At 36.0% G+C, this 17,731-nt stretch overlaps 1 protein-coding gene across 1 annotated transcript in view; it reads right to left on the reverse strand.

The window, feature by feature from the left end:
* Positions 1 to 17,731, reverse strand: part of MAN1A1 (mannosidase alpha class 1A member 1) — a 135,561-nt gene that overhangs the window by 86,877 nt on the left and 30,953 nt on the right. The window contains exons 2-3 of the mRNA XM_032185515.1: positions 12,832 to 12,928; positions 1,967 to 2,082 (exon numbers count right to left, since the gene is read on the reverse strand). Coding sequence (XP_032041406.1) covers positions 1,967 to 2,082; positions 12,832 to 12,928 — 213 coding nt within the window. The remainder of the gene's footprint in view (positions 1 to 1,966; positions 2,083 to 12,831; positions 12,929 to 17,731) is intronic.

Below are 17,731 nucleotides of genomic sequence, written 5' to 3' on the forward strand. Positions count from 1 at the left end.
GAAGAATCACTTACTTTCCCTGAAATTTCATCAGTTAAAACCTAAATCACTTCCATGGGAAAAGTGTTTCTGAAACATGAGAAGGTAACAACTTACAAAATATTAATTCCGAAAATGTTCCATAATGCTTGATACATGGCTACATTTTGTGTTTAAGCATTTAAAGACGAAAGACTCAGTTGTACTTTCTGTTAAATAATTTCCAGCTTTAAACTATAAGATAGCAGCATTTAAACTTCATTTTTAAAGTGGAAAACTAAACAAGTTTATTATTTTCAAACAATTCATTCATTAAATAGACTCTTTATTTAACCAATATAAAGTTAATAATCATAACAAATTACTAAAGTTGGTGTTGTAGTTACTTGTTTTAATTCCCTCATTCTAGTTTGGGAAAATAAATTTAGTCATTACTGATGCCAATGTAAAGTTCAGTTCTATATTACTATAAAGTATTATAAAAATAGTCATGTGAGGTGTTGAACTCAGGACAGCTATTTCAGATATTGTTTTTATCATACATTATCTATAAAGTAGTTTTGGTAAATCTGTTGGATTACTGCACTGAGCGACTAATGTGAAACAAAATTTAAGATATTTTGACAGAGGTTTAATGTTTAGATCAACAGGTGGAGCTGAAACTGTAGTCAACACCATCTATTAGCAGAAGTACAGCAAGACTTATGTAACAATAAAGATTGTAACTTTAGCAACGTAAATCACTTTACAGGCTTTATAAGATTCCTCCAAGTAGAGCTCTGTTCTTTCTTTAAAGAAGTTTGCTATTTTCTATGGTATTTTGTTCTTACTTTAAGCTTCCTAATACTAAGCTAGCAAGACAGGACTTTCATATTACAAACACTTCTCCATAAAAAAATTCTTATGCTCAAGATAAAGTTAGCATGTTGTTCAGACATCCAACACTACTCAGAAGCACAGTTTAATATTCTGTATTTACATTATTAATATAAACATAAATGCACTTTAAATTGCTGCTTATATAAACTATATAATATCCACTCATTAACTCCTCCTTCTTAAAATGATAATTAATTCTCAAGTATGCAAGAGAAGCTAATTAATGCTGACTTTTTGCATAACATATTAGAAAGAGTACTTTGTTTGCAGAAAGTGTTTCTACCACGACGCACCTAAACTACAAGAGGTTTAAAGTGTTTGGTGTACTGTGCCTACAATGCTTTACTACATTATTGGGACTTCTCTGGTCAACAGAGGTACTACATTAGCTCTCTGTACCCAGCAATTACACTATATATGCTTGACCATTAAAATAAAAAATAAAGACCAAAACCAGGATTTCTCGATTTAACCTAAATTTTACAGATGTTCGAGCTGTTCAGGGCTGGAACAGTTCTAGAATAAAAGTTTCATAAATTAACTTTGTTCTCAACTGCATATTTATCAGTTAATAGTATGATTTGTACATGCAGGTGTGATGCCTCCTACGACTAAAGCAGATCAGTCTGTGCTGAGCTGAGTTCAGTCTAACTCATGGGATTCAACTTCACTGGAATACACAAAGGATCTTAAATGATTACATATGGCATGTGCCTTCTGTAAATGCAAGTCTGACTTATGGAAGATTTAGAAAGCAAAATTGTGAAGCATTTACAAAACAAAAAATGAATGCTTGCACTGAAGTCCTGATTCTTCCATCCAAAAAGGCTGTAAAGTTTGTTGCTTATTTTATAACGACAAATGCCCTGTTCCTTTCTCTTTGCTTCAGTTCAGGTGGTTGCCTCCTATCTACCTAAAGCTCTCAGACTGAAAAACTGCTCATAAGCAGCACAGTAAGTTCACTACATTTCTGCTTGCTGCCTTGTTTTATCCATCAATAATCTTAGTGCTGTAGTCTTGTACCATGCTTGCAATATTAGAATCCAGTCCTCAGTTGAACCCTGGATGCTAAACAGACCATTAAGTGTTAATCATTAACACTACTTACCACATTGAAATCTAAGTTTTTTTCAACCCAGTCCTTGGCTTCCTTGAATTCTTCTTTCATTTCCATGATGTACAGCGTATCAAGGGCATCCACTATTGTTGCTCCTTGAATGTTACCTGAAATAAATGAAGAACCAGTGATCTACTTTCCAACAGAAGGCTTTTCAGTTAAATCTAATTAATTTAAATTAACTCTATTTTCAAAATTCAGTTTTAATTAATCCAATTAAAAATACAACATATAAGCATTCAAGTGGGCAAACAGTATTTCACAGCCTTAATTTTGATTCCCATGCCACAACACAACATCATAATATTTAAGTATTTCTTCCATTAATGCTGTTTTGAAGAGCAGGTCTAATGCACTGCATTTTCAGCCATGGTATTGTATTTTTTAACACTGATGAAACAATTCACTGTAAAATACAATTCACAAAAGACAATAAATCTCATTGGGAAATGACTAATTCTTCCAGTTCGGAGTGAAAAAAAATAATCAGTTGCATTTTTGTTTTTACATTCTATATTTAGTAACATATGCAAAGCTTTAAGAAGCTAATAAGCAGGGATCACATTTCAGTTAAAACAGCCCTTTAATGAGTAACCTCTGATAAATATTTTTTCCAATAGTGCACATCACACCATGTAGCCTGCATAAGATACCATTATGGGGAACAAAGGCAAACTTGCACGCATCGGAATTTCTCAGCCAGAGAAATTCACCAGACACTGGTTTTCAGAGCAAGTTCCAGTTGTTTGGAAAAGTGGTGTCCTTCTACATCTTTTAAGGGGATGGATAGGAGTCAGCTTACCAGCATTCAACTGAAGTTACAAGATGAAGCATCGTCCATATGTTCACTTTGACATGGATCATGATCCTGCACTAAAAGGCTAATGTGGAGGGTGGGGGAGAAAATACAGCCACCCAAGTGATGATCCCATGTTTCCCTGAATTCTACGATGACTTCTCAAAAGAGCATTTTAGTCCAGGAAGAGTTTCTATTTTGTTAAGAGTTTCTGTTTCTGTTCTACTTACTGAGGAGTGTCAAAAATTCAGTTTTAGCCAATTTATTTGATTTTGTATTTATGAATTTGGCTCCAGCAATCTTCATTATTAATGCAAACTACTGTTGAAATATTCTTTAGAGACAACTCTAGATACAGAAGTAACTGTGTAGAATTGCGGAATAATTTAGGTTGCAAGTAACAGAGGAAGTCATTAGATGCAATCCCTCTCTCCCCAGCAGGGCTAATGACTTGGGTAGATAACTGACTACGCACTCAGGAATGGATTTCACTGGGTAAATAGCAAGACAACAGCTACAAACAACTTTACAGAACTTAACTATAATCCTGAGATGCTTCAGAAAAAAGTACGCCTTTTAGACTTTTATGACATATCATAATTAAATTACTCATATTTAATTACGAAATCCATTGCTTCAGTGAACTCCTTAGTGTTCACTGTCATCATGACATTATTCTGCTTCTTTATGAAATGGAGGAGTGATTAGAGACCTCCACATAGCAGGACAGACATCACTTTCTCAAACCTGAGCTTCCAGATAGAAAATACTTTCCCATTTTTATCATCCTAAAAAAACTAACAACTTGAGATTATCATCACCATTACTACATACATTTATTTGAATCAGACACTTTCTCCTTTTTAGCAACTGCTAATTGCTTATACCATCCTTTTTGGAATGTCTGTTTCCTACTGTAAAGGAGGTCATCTACGTTTTCTCCCAGATATTCCAGTAACAAAACTACAGCATACTTTGGTAACAAGTACATATTGTCTTCCCAGAGCTTACTTAGAGCTTGGCTGCCCTTATGGCATATTAAAGGAAGAGTATCTCTCTAAACCTGGCCAGGTAACTTGTATTTTTCCTGAGCTCACAAGAGAGTGACAATGACTGTAGAAAACTGATAGAGGGACACACGCTCAAGAACCTTACTACAACGGCTCTACAAATATTTAGTAACTCTGTACAGAAAAAGCAGCTTGTAGTGAACTTTTCAACTGAGCTCTACTTAAAGAAAAATTATCTATAACCTGATTTGCTTCAGTGGATTTTGATAGGCTCAGTGCAATGACAGTCTTTGCGATAATCCTCTTGTAATACAGCTAACACCACCTCTAAACAGTCGAGCTTTCAATTTTAAGGATTAGTACTTGAGTTGCAACTCACTACTGAGTCAGAAGTAAAAGAGAAGCACCCAGACTTATTCAGAAACCACGCTTGGGCCCTCACACATCCTGTGAACCTTTTTTTCCCTGAATCTGTCCCACACAGAACAGAACATGGCCTGCTTTGAGCATAAACTTCACCCTGCAAGGCAGAGAGAAGAAAATGGGAAAAACTCAAGGGCTTGAGACAATGTTAGCCATTAACTCTGAAGGCTCCAGAAGACAGTTGATGTGAGAATTAAATAGTCAAGCTCGTCTCAAACAGTAAGACTTCAAAATTCTTGACAAAAGATAAAAGAAAACAGAGCGTGTTCTTAAAGTGTCAGTCTAGAGGCCAGAGTTATGGCTTGTGACCAACCATAGTTTACAGTAAGTTAGCCAACAGGATAATCCAAAGTTAAGAGCATTAAGGAAATCATGCAGCTGAGCAGTTCATCTGCAACCAGTCACACAAACAAGGGGAAGTGGAGGAAAAAAAAAAAAAAAAGGAATGTAATGAAGTTAAATGAACATTTCTCATTATGGAATAACAGCAAATATTTCACAAGCATATGCTATGCTTCTCAGAGTACACCAGATAAAGTATGAAATACAGCTATCATTCTTGTTAGCTTCTGTGCAACGTTCTCACGAAGTTACACAGAAATCAAGGTCTGCAACAATTATTGCTAGGCATTTAAAATACATGCTCATTTTCATATGACAGAACACTTGGGCAGGAGAATTGTTCTGTTATATGCCTAAAAAGCGGCTATAAATCTGATTAACATCTCGTTTTACAAAAAAGTGCCAGCAAAGCTGTAATCTCCAAGTTAGAGTTTCACAGTTCTCCTAGGCAGGAGGAAGCTATCACAAGTAATAGCCTGAGCAAATTCATACCCCTGCAGTAGTTATGGATTTATTCCATAACTATATAAATATAAATTATTCCATAAACCATATAAATTTATATAATTATGGAATAAAATCCATAAATTCCATATAATTATGGAATAAATTCCATATTTATGGAATATATTATGGAATAAATTCCATAATTATATAAAATTATAAATTGTATACTCAAAGTACAGAAAATGGACTGAAATTCATCAAATTTGAAGTGAATAATTGATAAGTGATAATCAGCTGTGCAAGCCTACCAAATAGAAGCATATTAGTTTCTACCAAAACCTCCAAACCAAGTACTCCTATGTGCTCCATATTACTTCCTATGGTAAATCTGCTTCTGTTTTTATCTCTCCTCTTTACTAACAGCATCACTTGCTCCATGTAAGTGACTAAGAGAGAACATGTAAAATAGCCTACAGGCTGGTTAACTGAAGAGAAAGCAAAGGAAATCAGTCAACATGAATCTTGACACCGACTATCTAGCAGAAGCTAAAGAACATCCCCTCTCAAGTTTAACAATGTGATATCTTTAACAGTGATCTGGAAGAAAAATAAAAGATTCTACTGCTGACAAGATCTGCAGATGATGAACAAAGACGACTGATTATCCAGTGTTTCAGAATAGCTGTATATATATCACAGAGCAGTTTTAGCAGTTTTGTGTAACAGGTTGACTTAACAACATCCTTTTTATTATCTAACAATGCAAAACTATCCACGCAGAAATAGGAAAATTAGATTACATTAGAAAATGTAATGAAAGCCCCTCAGGGTTAGGTGGGCGAAAAGTAATAATAAAAAAACGTGGTCAGAGGATGAGTAACTTTATATGAGTTTCCAGGGTGACAATGCGGGGAGAACTGCTGTCCTTGGATGACAAGCTTATTAGCAAAGCTCTGTGACTGAGCTTATGTGGCCATATGGTTTAAGAACCACAAATGGATCATAGCCAAACTGCTTGCAGGGTGGGCCAAGAAGCATTTTTTTTTTTTTTAATTTGTCTGTCCCAGGCTTTTAAACATGGCTTATACTTTTGCCAAGAGAGTCTGAAATAGAATACAGTCAGGATGCCAGAATCAATGCATGTTGGTGCATTTAATAGTTTGTTTACAACTTCCCTCCCATCCCTTGTATACCAAGTTTGTGTTTTCGTTTTCCAGAATATCCATGCTCCTTGCCATCACATATATTTGGATATACACACACACGCACATGTGTACATATATATGAATCAGATAAAGATTTGTGATCTGCAGGCAAATCAAACAGAACACTACTGGGAGAAGTTTCAGAAATCTGTATTAGTGCATTGCCTATAACAGGATGGAGGCCAGGCCGTATTGCTTTCCCCTTATCCTTGAAATCAACTGCTTTTCTTTTTCTGACTCAGTATCATACTCTGAATGGAAGAAAACTGTGGCAAAGTATGCGACAAAATTAGGAAGTATGGAATGAATTATGAAGTGGCCCCAGGTTATGCTATACATCAGCTCTCCCACCTGTAATAATTCACCAACCAGCAAGCATCATACACCAGGATTTCTTGTTCTTGAATGAACATAAAAGAGGAGTAGAATGTTGCTAGTTATTTTAGAAAAACTTATATTTTTGTGTTTCTGAGATGAAGTATGAAAATTAGTATGTGACATTTATATTAGCATTTTTTTTAATATGATGGAAATTCAGCATATACTAATAAAGTATATCCCCTAAAAATGTGCAAGTGTTCAAAATATTTTTTCTCAATTACTGTCAGAAGTACTGCTTTAATGGCTACTTTGTACTTCCACTATTGTGGGAAAAAAAAAAATAAATATGCATAGTTGTATTGAAATTGCACTCAGCCCCACCCTGATCTTCCAGACCTTTCATTATCCTCACAGCCACCACGGCAAACTTCTGTTTTGTTACCTTCTAGTTATTGTAAGTTGAAGAAACTCAGACAAAGCAGATATTTTCAGTGAAAGCTTCCTTCAATTTGTCATAACAGACTCAGAATTCCAGTCAAAAATGCAGAAATATAATGTCACGTTTGTTTCTTAATCTACCCATTAAGAGCTGTTCAGATTTTCTTAACATGAGAAATAACATATATACTTTGTTATATATAGATACTTTTGATATAGATACTGTTACATAGATACTTGGTAATATTAAATGAGGGGAAAAGATAATCAATAAAACATGTTTTTTTCAGCTGTATACACATACACATTGTACAACAATAACTTTAAACTACATTTCTCTCAGTATATTCAAAAATACATATAGGTTTGAAAAAATTAACTTTTTGACTAGAGCTGTAGGTTTCTTAGAGCACTGTTTCAAAAGCTGACTCAAATTTTTAAACAGTACTTTCTTTTATTTAAAGTTGACTGTAAAGGCTCCTATCCAATATCATTAGCAATTTAAAGTGTCAAGAGTGATTAATTATTAAAATGTACCACGCCAAAACACAAAACTTGCTCAAATACTGGCAATCCCCCAGCAACACTTTCAATTTCAGTCACTGTTACCAGCTGGTAAGAGTGGGGGAAAAAAAAAACAAAACAAAACTATATTCTTTTTTTTTTAAACAGATCTAGCTTCTCATTTGTGTAACACAAAACACTGCAGTGGTATTTCTAGAATACTCTTCTAATTTTCAGTATTTTGGAGATCTGTGCATTCTAGTGCCAGCTCTGGTGCCTTTGTATTTAATAGTCCTTGATGAATTTTTCCTCCATTACCTTGTCTACTTGCTTTCCATGGAAATCATTAGCATCCACCATGACTTTGGCACTTGTACAGCTCAGCTATACATTTTGTAATGAACCACCTTCTTTTGCGTGTTCTGAACATGCTTCTTCTGTAGATCTGATATTTCAACCCTATCCAGAGGGTGTTGTCCCCAACAAGGGACCATAAATCCTTATTCACACCATCTATGCCACTATTTATGGACATCCATATATTACAACAAGAAGTTTTCAATCTTTACTACCTATTTTGAGTTTCACTAGATTCATATCTCCCATGCCACTATGTGCCAGTTTAAATTTAGGTATATTAGAACCCATTTGCTATTTTAAAGTGCAATTATCATCTATCAGGGAAATCCCTCTGGGTTCACAGAATTGCTTGCAGTTTCCTATTGCTTTAACTGCCTTGGGTAACTTGTTATCCTTGCCAAGCTGTCACTCTGTTCATTTGATTTTCCAGCGCTGTGATAAGTAACTTGAGAGCATGGACTCAGCATTACTGGAAGAGTACTGGAAGAGGCCATTATTAATAACCCTGAAAAACTCTTTTGGAAATCTTAAAAGGCAATAAACTTCCTTGCCTTCATATTGACCTGCTTAGTTGAAAAAACAGTAGTTTTGAAGCAGAGCCTCCTTCCACAAACACTGTGCTGAGCCATTCATCCACATATCTGCTGATGCTATTCTTCCGACAAGTTTCTATTAATTTATTGGGGAAAGAATTCAGGCTCACTTCCAAAATTAAGACTGCATACTGAAATCTGTAATTCCAGGGACTTAAGCAGCAACAGCGAAAATAAACAAGGGTGGGGATGGAAAATATTGAAACTTTTTAATTTTAATTCATATGTTATTTAAATACATGTAAAATTAATTTTTGTGAACTATATTAATAAACTACCAGTTTAAAAATCACCCATTGGTGATCAATGGAAGACAGTTTTGAGTATGAATATTAGCAGCCTTTAAAACTCTTCACACACCTCAATACTCTATTCAATAAACTTCAAAAATCAGTTCCAAGTGGGAAGAGCAGGATCTTGCTAAACCATAACACTTCAGCCTTGCAGCTTGTGAGTATTAAAAGCCTCCCCTTATCCCTCTGGAAAAGGTCCCTTTTCACTGGCAGAGACTAATTATACTATACCCACAAGTTACATTATTATTAAACTTGCAACGCTGTACATGAAATACAGTTACAGAAAATTACACAAGCCCTTTAGTAACACTTGCTTAAGCGCAGAAATCACTTCTAGAGAAAGGTCTCCACCAGCAGTGCTCATTAGTTTTAAGATCAGTACAGAAGGCTTAGAGAAGAATAGCTCCAGGGCTGGGATGAGGGTGGGGGAGATGAATGGGAGATTAAAAAATAATAATAATAAATTAGAGTTACAAAATTGTGATTTTACCATTCTACCTTTCTTTCTACCATTCTACTTTTTTTTTTTTTTTTTTTTTTTTTTTTTTTTTAATAAACTTAACACTTACACGGGGGCTATATTCTACCAGGCAGGAACAATTAGGACTTATAAAGAAGAATGAGTACACAGCAAAAGTCATACCATTATAGACGACACACACAGGTAGGATAAAAAAAAAAAAAAAAAAAAAAAAGTTTAGCAATTCCGAATTACTAGATTAGTCTAGGAGCAGTTGTACACTTAACCTCGTGGAACTAAAATATTAAGAATACTACCAAGACAACAACTCATGTATTTTAAGTTCTGCCTTTTCAAATAGTTGTTACTGTAACTGAATTATTTGCATTTGGTGTAAACAATTACAAAAAAAAAAAAAAAAATGTTAGTTACCTGCTAAGGTAACATGGTAAAATCTGAAGTGACAAAAGAAAAATCTAAACATTACATGGATATGCTGACAAGACTTAGCAATGGTCACAGCCAAGTATTAGGCTTTGGCTTCATCCTGACACAAAAATATTTCAGCTCATTGTATGCTTAAGCCTTTCCCTAAAAGATCACAGAGTGTGCACACATGAGAGGAAGTAAGTTCTGCAAAAAACAGAGCAGGATGTCTAGTCACATACTTCTACAGTCCACCTTTCTAAAGATTTCCTCAAGCTTATCAATACACCTCCCATTGCTCACATATGCTGCTCACAGAATATCTGCAAGACCAAGGTAGGTTCTTGTCTTCAAAAGTCTGCTTCACAGGCTTAAGAAAAATAAAATGGCACTTCAAAGCTCCTCAAGAAGTCCTCATCTCCAGAAGAGCTCTACTACTCTTAATTTGTGTGAGTTGCTAGATCAGGATGCTTTTCCTCCCCAAAGATCAGAACCATCTGGGCTTCTAAGCAGCTTTCTCCTGTCATCATCCTGCTGGCAATATTCCTCTTCCCCCTAGCCTAACAACAGTATCACGTTGCATTAAATGCGTTGTCAAATCCACAATGGTATTGCCAAAGTCACATCAATGTGTAATTGAGCTTGTTAAATGCCTGCATTATTTTTGTGTCTCAGAGCCTTCAAGACAACAATCATGATAATCTACCTACAAAATGCCTCACCATTCTAGTAAGGAGTGAAGCATTTATACTTCCAAAATTAAGCTTAGAAGCAATATCATTTGAAAATTCTCCTCCTGTGCCCGAAGAACTATACTGTCTATAACCCATACAACATTAAGCACCAGTGAGACACAGTATTGGAACCTGCTAATCCCCACAGTGAGATACTCAGAGTCTCCAACCAAGCCTTAACAGACATTCCCAATATATTTCAAGTACTGCAGAGGCACCAATTAATTAACAGGAGGGGACGAGTTCAAAATTAACCACCTAGCTAATGAAGTACGCTATATATTACTGCCGTTAAAACCAGAAACGTTTGAAAATTTTTTTTTTTTGAAGTTTTTGAAAAATTAGACCTAAAAGCAAGAAGAAAAGACAACCATGGCAAATTAGAGATTGTTATAATGGCTGTCAGCAAACTGAAGGTCTTACTTGACTTCTGAGGGTTGTGAGGAAATTCAAGGCATTGAGAGCTGGAGGTAACCTATTGTCAATAATTTAATTCAGAAAAGAAACCTTGTTTGGCATTCCATGAGTTAAAAGAAGTTCAACTGTTTTTTTTCCTTTTGGTCAAAAAAGTCAAAACCAGTTCATCCTTTCATTCCTTTACGAAAAAGAAAAAAGTGTTTGAGGAATTTAAACAGGAAGGTACTGACCAGATCTGGTGATCTGAGGACGCTATTACAGAAACAATGATTTGTTTCTAAAAAACAAGAGGAGATTAAAGATTCAGGAAAGGGTAGTTCATGAGACAGCATGGCTGGTAGATATGCTGCTCTTCAGTATTTTGTAAAGAATTACAGTGGAAGAGAAACAATATTTATTTTGATTTGCCACCAAGATCAACAAGAGTGGAGATGTTTCTAATCTCCTCAGCAATAAGATCTTATGCTAGATACCACAATGATGAAATGGTCTGCATTTAAACTGACTCTTGGCTCTTATTCTTTGAAATGCAGTTTTATTTTCAAATTCAAGACTTTTCCTGTTGCACACTAAACAGTACCTTCAGTAACTTATTCTTATGCTGTATCTGCAGTGTTTCTACTTAAGAATTTCACAAGTCAATACACCTACTTCTTTTTCTGCAAATCCATGCAGTACCATTAGGAACTCAAATCACTTAAATTTTTATACCACTTCTGATGCCAATGAAACTAGATTAAGCATTTTAATTTTCAAGACATCATGCAACATTTTGTTGTCCTCTAAGAAAACAAAACAGGCTTGCATTAAACAGTTACTTATATCTGATATTAAACTGCAAAACTATCAGTAATCTGAAAGATGATAATCAAACAATTTTAGTTTTACACATGAAAACAGAAGCCCAAGTTAACCCTGAAGTTCACCCAAACTGCTTTGGTTTCAAACACCCAATTCATATTTTAAAGTCCAATATCTAACTCTATAATTATCTAGTAAAACCTTTTTTTATGTCACCTTAGCAGTGCAGCAACATCAATGTAGATGTTGTATTTTCACAATTATTTTTGTAATCACAACTGCTGTCTCTTAGCAACTTCCAAATATAGTTGAGAATTTGATAAGTGCTCTATTTAAGCTGTTTTAGGAACTGTTCCCACTTGAAAATCTCTTTTCCACACAGTCAACAAAATAATTTCCTGTTAAAACCAAAATAATATATTGACTTTTTCCCCAGCTTTAGAAATTAGTTAATTTTTTCAGCTTTCTGTTTGGAAAACAGAATTTATTTGAATACAAAGATTGCTGTTAAACTGCTTAATTGATCATTTCTCTGCAAAACTGAGGATGACGACTCATAGGACTGCTTTCTCACACTTTGGAATTCTGGTGCCCTTCACCTGCTGTTTATCTAAGCTCTGTCCCACTCGCACATTAAAAAGCCTTGCCTCATTACACTGGATTTCTGCAGTGTGCCTCTCCTACTGGAGCTTTTCAGCTCCATATTTGTCCTAAACTGATAACAACTTGGGTGTTATTTAAACATCTCCTGTGTAACATTTAGAGGTGCAAATAATGTTCATATTCATGAAAGAAAAAGCCTGTTAAGGGAGCCTGAGTGATAGGGATTAACAAATTTCTTCAAGGAATGGGCATAAATTGCAGACAGCTTCAGCTGCCTTCATGGCAGTAGAGATTACCAAGTAACGATGCTTGTTTCTTGTACCAGACTTTTCTGGAGTGCCTTCCACCTCCCCCCTTACAAATTTTGTTTCATGCTTACTGAATCTGGTGTCAAAAAGTTCCACTTTATATGAAAAATTTTAAGGTAGGGCAGTGTTTAATGCAACAAAACTATTTCTTTATCATGCAGCAAAACATTTCATTTATTCTCATTCAGAAAGGAATCTGTAAGAGTTGTAGACAGCATGACCTTCATTAATTGTTATTTTCAATACATAAGTAAGAAATACCACACTGCATCACAAAGGCTAGAAAGAACACGTGTTTATCACCTATAATCTTTTCAGCTGATTTACTGTTTTATGCTAACGTCACTAAGCACAAAAATACACTCTACTCACCAAATAAATTGCTTGAATGTCCTTGCTTAGATATGGGTTTCAGTTCATTTAATCCCCATGCGTAACGCTTATAATTATCCCAGGCATGTTTCATCATCTGCGGGGAAACAAGAGCAGGATTAAAATGTTTATTTTGCAAGAAGCCACAGCAAATACTGTCTTAAGAATACTCTCAATATTAAATATATTTAATACAATGCTTAATTATATTTGTGTTCTGTGCATCAGAACTATGAAATATTTTACACAAGAATAGCAGTAGCACTGTTTTCCGGATGGTAGCAGCATGGTTACCCTAAGAGCTCTACATCTGTCAGATCTGCCTCTACTGCTATCTGTACACTTATGATCAACATAGAATCAAAAATGAAATTTATTAAATGACTTTATCGTGTTATACATTAATTCAAATATTGTTTTCTTTCCCTTAAGAATACACCTCTTAAACTGATGAAAGCAAACTTTTTTTTTTTTTTTTAAGTTTTTGTTTATCCTAGAGCAGGAAGTTTTGTAGTCACAATTAAGAGCAGCTTACAGGAATTTTCGGTCTGGCAGAGATTTTCTTGCATAAAACTAAGGTGGTTCAAACTCAATACAGCTAATAGAAAAATGAAGTTAGAATAGACAGGGAAGGCATCTAGGAAAGGTTTTGAGTTTGTTATGATATAATCTTGTGCGACTATAAGTGCTACTGTATGCCTCTGTAGCTATTCTGCATATAATTTTGCACAAACAGCCAAGAACTTTTTCAACTAACTAAGCTTGATTATGAAGATGCTTCTTCCATACAGAGATGCACCACAAATAAATACTGCTCTGGAAAACACCCTTGGGGAACCCAGCACAGCAGCTCTGCAATACGAGCAGAGGGCATTCTTGTCAGAAGCGGGCAGCAGACTCACCAAGGACACTTCACACCCTCTCCCTACCACAATCAGCCAAGAGCACCAAAGGGTGCCTTTTGGCAGTGTTTTGGGTGAACCTGTCCCTCTGTTCTGGTTTCAGTTAGAACAGAATTAATTTTCTTCCTAGTAGCTGGTAGAATGCTATGTTTTGGCTTTGGATGAGAAGAGTGCTGATAACACCCCGATGTTTTAATTGTTGCAGAGCAGTGCTTATACCCAGGAATGCAGCTAGGACAACGGCACAGCTCTCTGGGCCTGGTGGAGAACCACTGGCACTCCAGCAGGACCAACATCTCCCTTTTCCAGCAGCATCTTTAACGGGAAGAGCCTTCTCCAAGGACCACTACCAGCAGCCTGGCGTTACGTAAGAGGAGGAGAGGCTTTGGCTCCTGTTGTTTCCCCTCCCTCCTTCCACAAAGCAGAGCAGAGCTAGGAATGCCAGAGGTCATCTGCCAGACAAGAAGTGATGGTTTCAGACCTTTTCAAAGACACTGCTTCAGGCTGTCAGCTGACACCACTGCACTGCCCTTGCTTTCAGACCTCTTCTTCAGGTCATGTATGTCAAGGATAATTCTGTTAAACAGCGGTTATAATCCTATGTTTAAAAGCAACGGCCCTAGGACATGTTGATAACAGTAATCCTAAACTTTCTTCCTTCCTCTCCTTTGCTCAAATTACATAGAGAAATTATGTCAATTAAAAATCTGCATTAAACCAGACAATAATAAACGACAACAGATTTTCTAGAGTACTGCTGTGCCCCTGAGAAAAAATGTTTCTTCTTCATTTATAGAAGCATAAATGTGCATCAATCCTGCAGGAAAATTCAGGAATGTTAATTTATTCTACAGTCCTTAGAGGGCCAACTTCACAAGTTTAAAAAAAAAAAAAGTATCTGCATTTAAAATACGAGCACTTTCAACCAGGAAGTTAGCATGGTGTTAGATCTCAGCTGAAAGGCAGTAAGAGGCTGTGTGGAAACATCCTCCAGCCACGGGTGGCACTGATACATTGCCTGGCAGGAGCCAAATCCCTAGCTCAGCTTCACTCAGGGATGGCTTAGGAGCTCTCCAGGGATAGGGTCATCTTGTCCCAGTGCAGACCTGGCAGCAGGCAGCCAAGCAGCAGCCTTTATCTCTATGTGACATTCCCAACCCCTGGCAAGAGGATCAGGATCATATGAAACTGATCATTTAGCCACAGCATAAGGCTATTTTCTAATTTACCAATTAAGTTCTCTAGTAATTTTGCATATTATACAAGAAAGATTTATTTTGCCCGGCAGTCATGTGCCAGATCTGCAAGCTCAGCTTTAGGTATTAGAATGCAAATTCTCTGAGATTTCAGCAGGCTAAATCCTGACCTGCACTGAACCTGACATTTTCTCTGCTTTATCAAAGCACAGGAAAACATGCTTATTTTCTTATAAAATCACATCAGAATTCTTTTAATTTGTTTAATCTTAATCTAGGAACACCACAAGGAAGGGGTTATTTATTTATTTAAATCAAGGCTGTAATTAAGTGATCTGAATCATAGTGTCTGAAGATGCCATATTATAACAAAATTAACTGTTCAAGCCAGTACTGACATGATTGCAACTGGAACTTTGGTTTTTAGGATCATTTCTGTCCTGTTTCATTCTCCAAAATCAGTTTGCCAGGATTATCAGAGTTACCAAGCAGAAAAGACAGGAACAGCTCCAAAACCAGTTCAGTTCAGCCAAAACAGTCCCAATGTACATGACACTACAAGACATCTCCTGAGTTGCTTTTGTTTTTTTCCAGCTGATGTACATTTTGATTGTATTGCATTGTAAATGCAGATGTGTGCTCCTAACAGGAGCCACCCGGATTACCTTCTAATCAGCCAACTCACAGAGAGTAAGGCAGGAAGGTAACCCACACAAAAGACCCTAAAAGACTTCTAACAATAATTATTATTAGATATTAATGAACATCAACTTTTATTTCTCAAAATGTCCTCCCATTTTGCTGGGTATTAACTACTCGGCAAACTAGACAAGTGTAACTACTAGCAACCAAATACAAATGTCAAATGTGTCTATGCAGCAAAGAGTGACTAGGACTCAGTGTTACTCTACTTACTGTGCAAATAACCCATAGATAAATATCCTTAAAAACACACCAACTTTACATTGCCAGACAACAGATTCATGGTTTGTTCTTCTAACTTACTAGGAAATCTCAATTTCTAGAGTGCAGTGCATCAGCAGTGTTCTATATGCTTTTCCCCCTGTAGGGATTTAAGTTTCCCACTAAAAGAATTTCCTACCTGTTAACGGCTTTATTTTTTTACACATGAATGAAAAAGTTCTAAAATAGCGAGTAGCAACCTGAATAGACTCAAGACAAAGATAATTACGCCTTTGCTTAAGCCAAACTCCTAGCACTGGAAGGTCAGCAATGAAATTTAAGAATTGCTTGCAGAAATCCATCTATCCTTACAGTTTTCACCTGTTTGCATGAGACATCTCCAGACATTTTTTTTAATTCATCAAGCCTTTTGATCACCTCTCTGACCCCTTGCACAAGTATCATTGATCACTTGAAATTTCTAAATAAATCTCACTTTCACTGAGAACATCCAGGTAACAACAAGTTCCTAATGATGAAGAATCTGACAGCTTTTGGTCAGATGATTCCAGATACTCTCAAACTTCTCTACAGTGTAACTAATGAAATGATTTCACCTGAGTGCTTTCAAATAATTCCTTATTATTCCTCCAGGATGTCAGTAGGCAGAAGTACATTTGCAAAGATGCATTCCTCAGTTCTTCTACTTTTGCTAAGATATGTTCATTGAACCTGAAAATCCAGAAGAGCCTGACAGCTCACTGAGAGGCCCTGCACCTTCATCAGCCAAGTCCATTTCTGATCAAGCTCTACCACAGGGCATTTAGAATTAAAAGCCACAGCCAAATGCTTGACTATCTAGCACTTTTTCACTAGTAAGCTGGCTGCTTTTACACCTTCAGAAAAGAAACAAAGCAATGATTTTGACTTATAAATTCAGAAAATATCAAAATGCCACCCCACCTTTGTTGGGGAATAACTAAGTGTGCTGTTAAAATCGGCATCAGCAAAGACTGAAGAAAAAATTGAGGGTCTGATGCTATTCATGGAAGAACCTCTGATTACTTTTTTTTTTGCTTCCTTTATAGCAAGAGAAAGATAATTTTATCAAACACATCAATATAATAATAAATAAAAATAATTAAATCCAAAAAGGTTTGTTCTCCAGAAGCAGAAATAAAGACCTTTACTAGAGCTACAATGCTGACCAACCAAAGGATGATGACCACACATTCCCATTTGTTGGTATTACAGCTACTGCCGTCTTCTAAGCACTCTAACACAATGTCTGCAAAGGACACATAAACCACTTGAAATGTGCAAAATACAGTTTTATTCAAACAGGAGTACCCAAGAGTTCAGGCATGAAACGTTGCCAGAAAACGAGTGATGCTGAATCAGCTCAGTAATGGTATTTAGATGCAAACTACTGCAGTACCAGGTGAAGTGAAAATAAGAACTTAATAAGATCTATTTTCAGCTGTTAAGATGTAAGCTGGGGAGATGTCAGAAAGGATGTCAGGAAAAAAATTCAAGCACCTTTTAGAACTGTGATATTAAAGAAAAAAAAATCTCACAGCATGAAATAGTACCATCTTGACCTTCAACAGAGTCTTTTAAACCATGTCAAGATGAGAGGGAAGCAGAAGACTAAAATGGTACTGGACACCCAAGGGAGGAAGACCCTTGAGAAACTCTAACAGGAAAAAAAAATAAGAAAACATAACACTTTGCTTGTCTGTTCTATTAAACTCTAATTGCTAGATTAAAGAGATTTTCTCAGTCTATGCTGAGCCTTTTACATGTTTTTCTCACCTTTTAAATTGTTCCTTAACAGAGAGAGCTATGTGTTCACTCAGCCTAGTCTGCCTGAATCTTTTCTCCTTCCTATTGCTGTAA

Source organism: Aythya fuligula, chromosome 3, assembly GCF_009819795.1.
Source record: "Aythya fuligula isolate bAytFul2 chromosome 3, bAytFul2.pri, whole genome shotgun sequence".
Lineage (NCBI taxonomy): Eukaryota > Metazoa > Chordata > Aves > Anseriformes > Anatidae > Aythya > Aythya fuligula.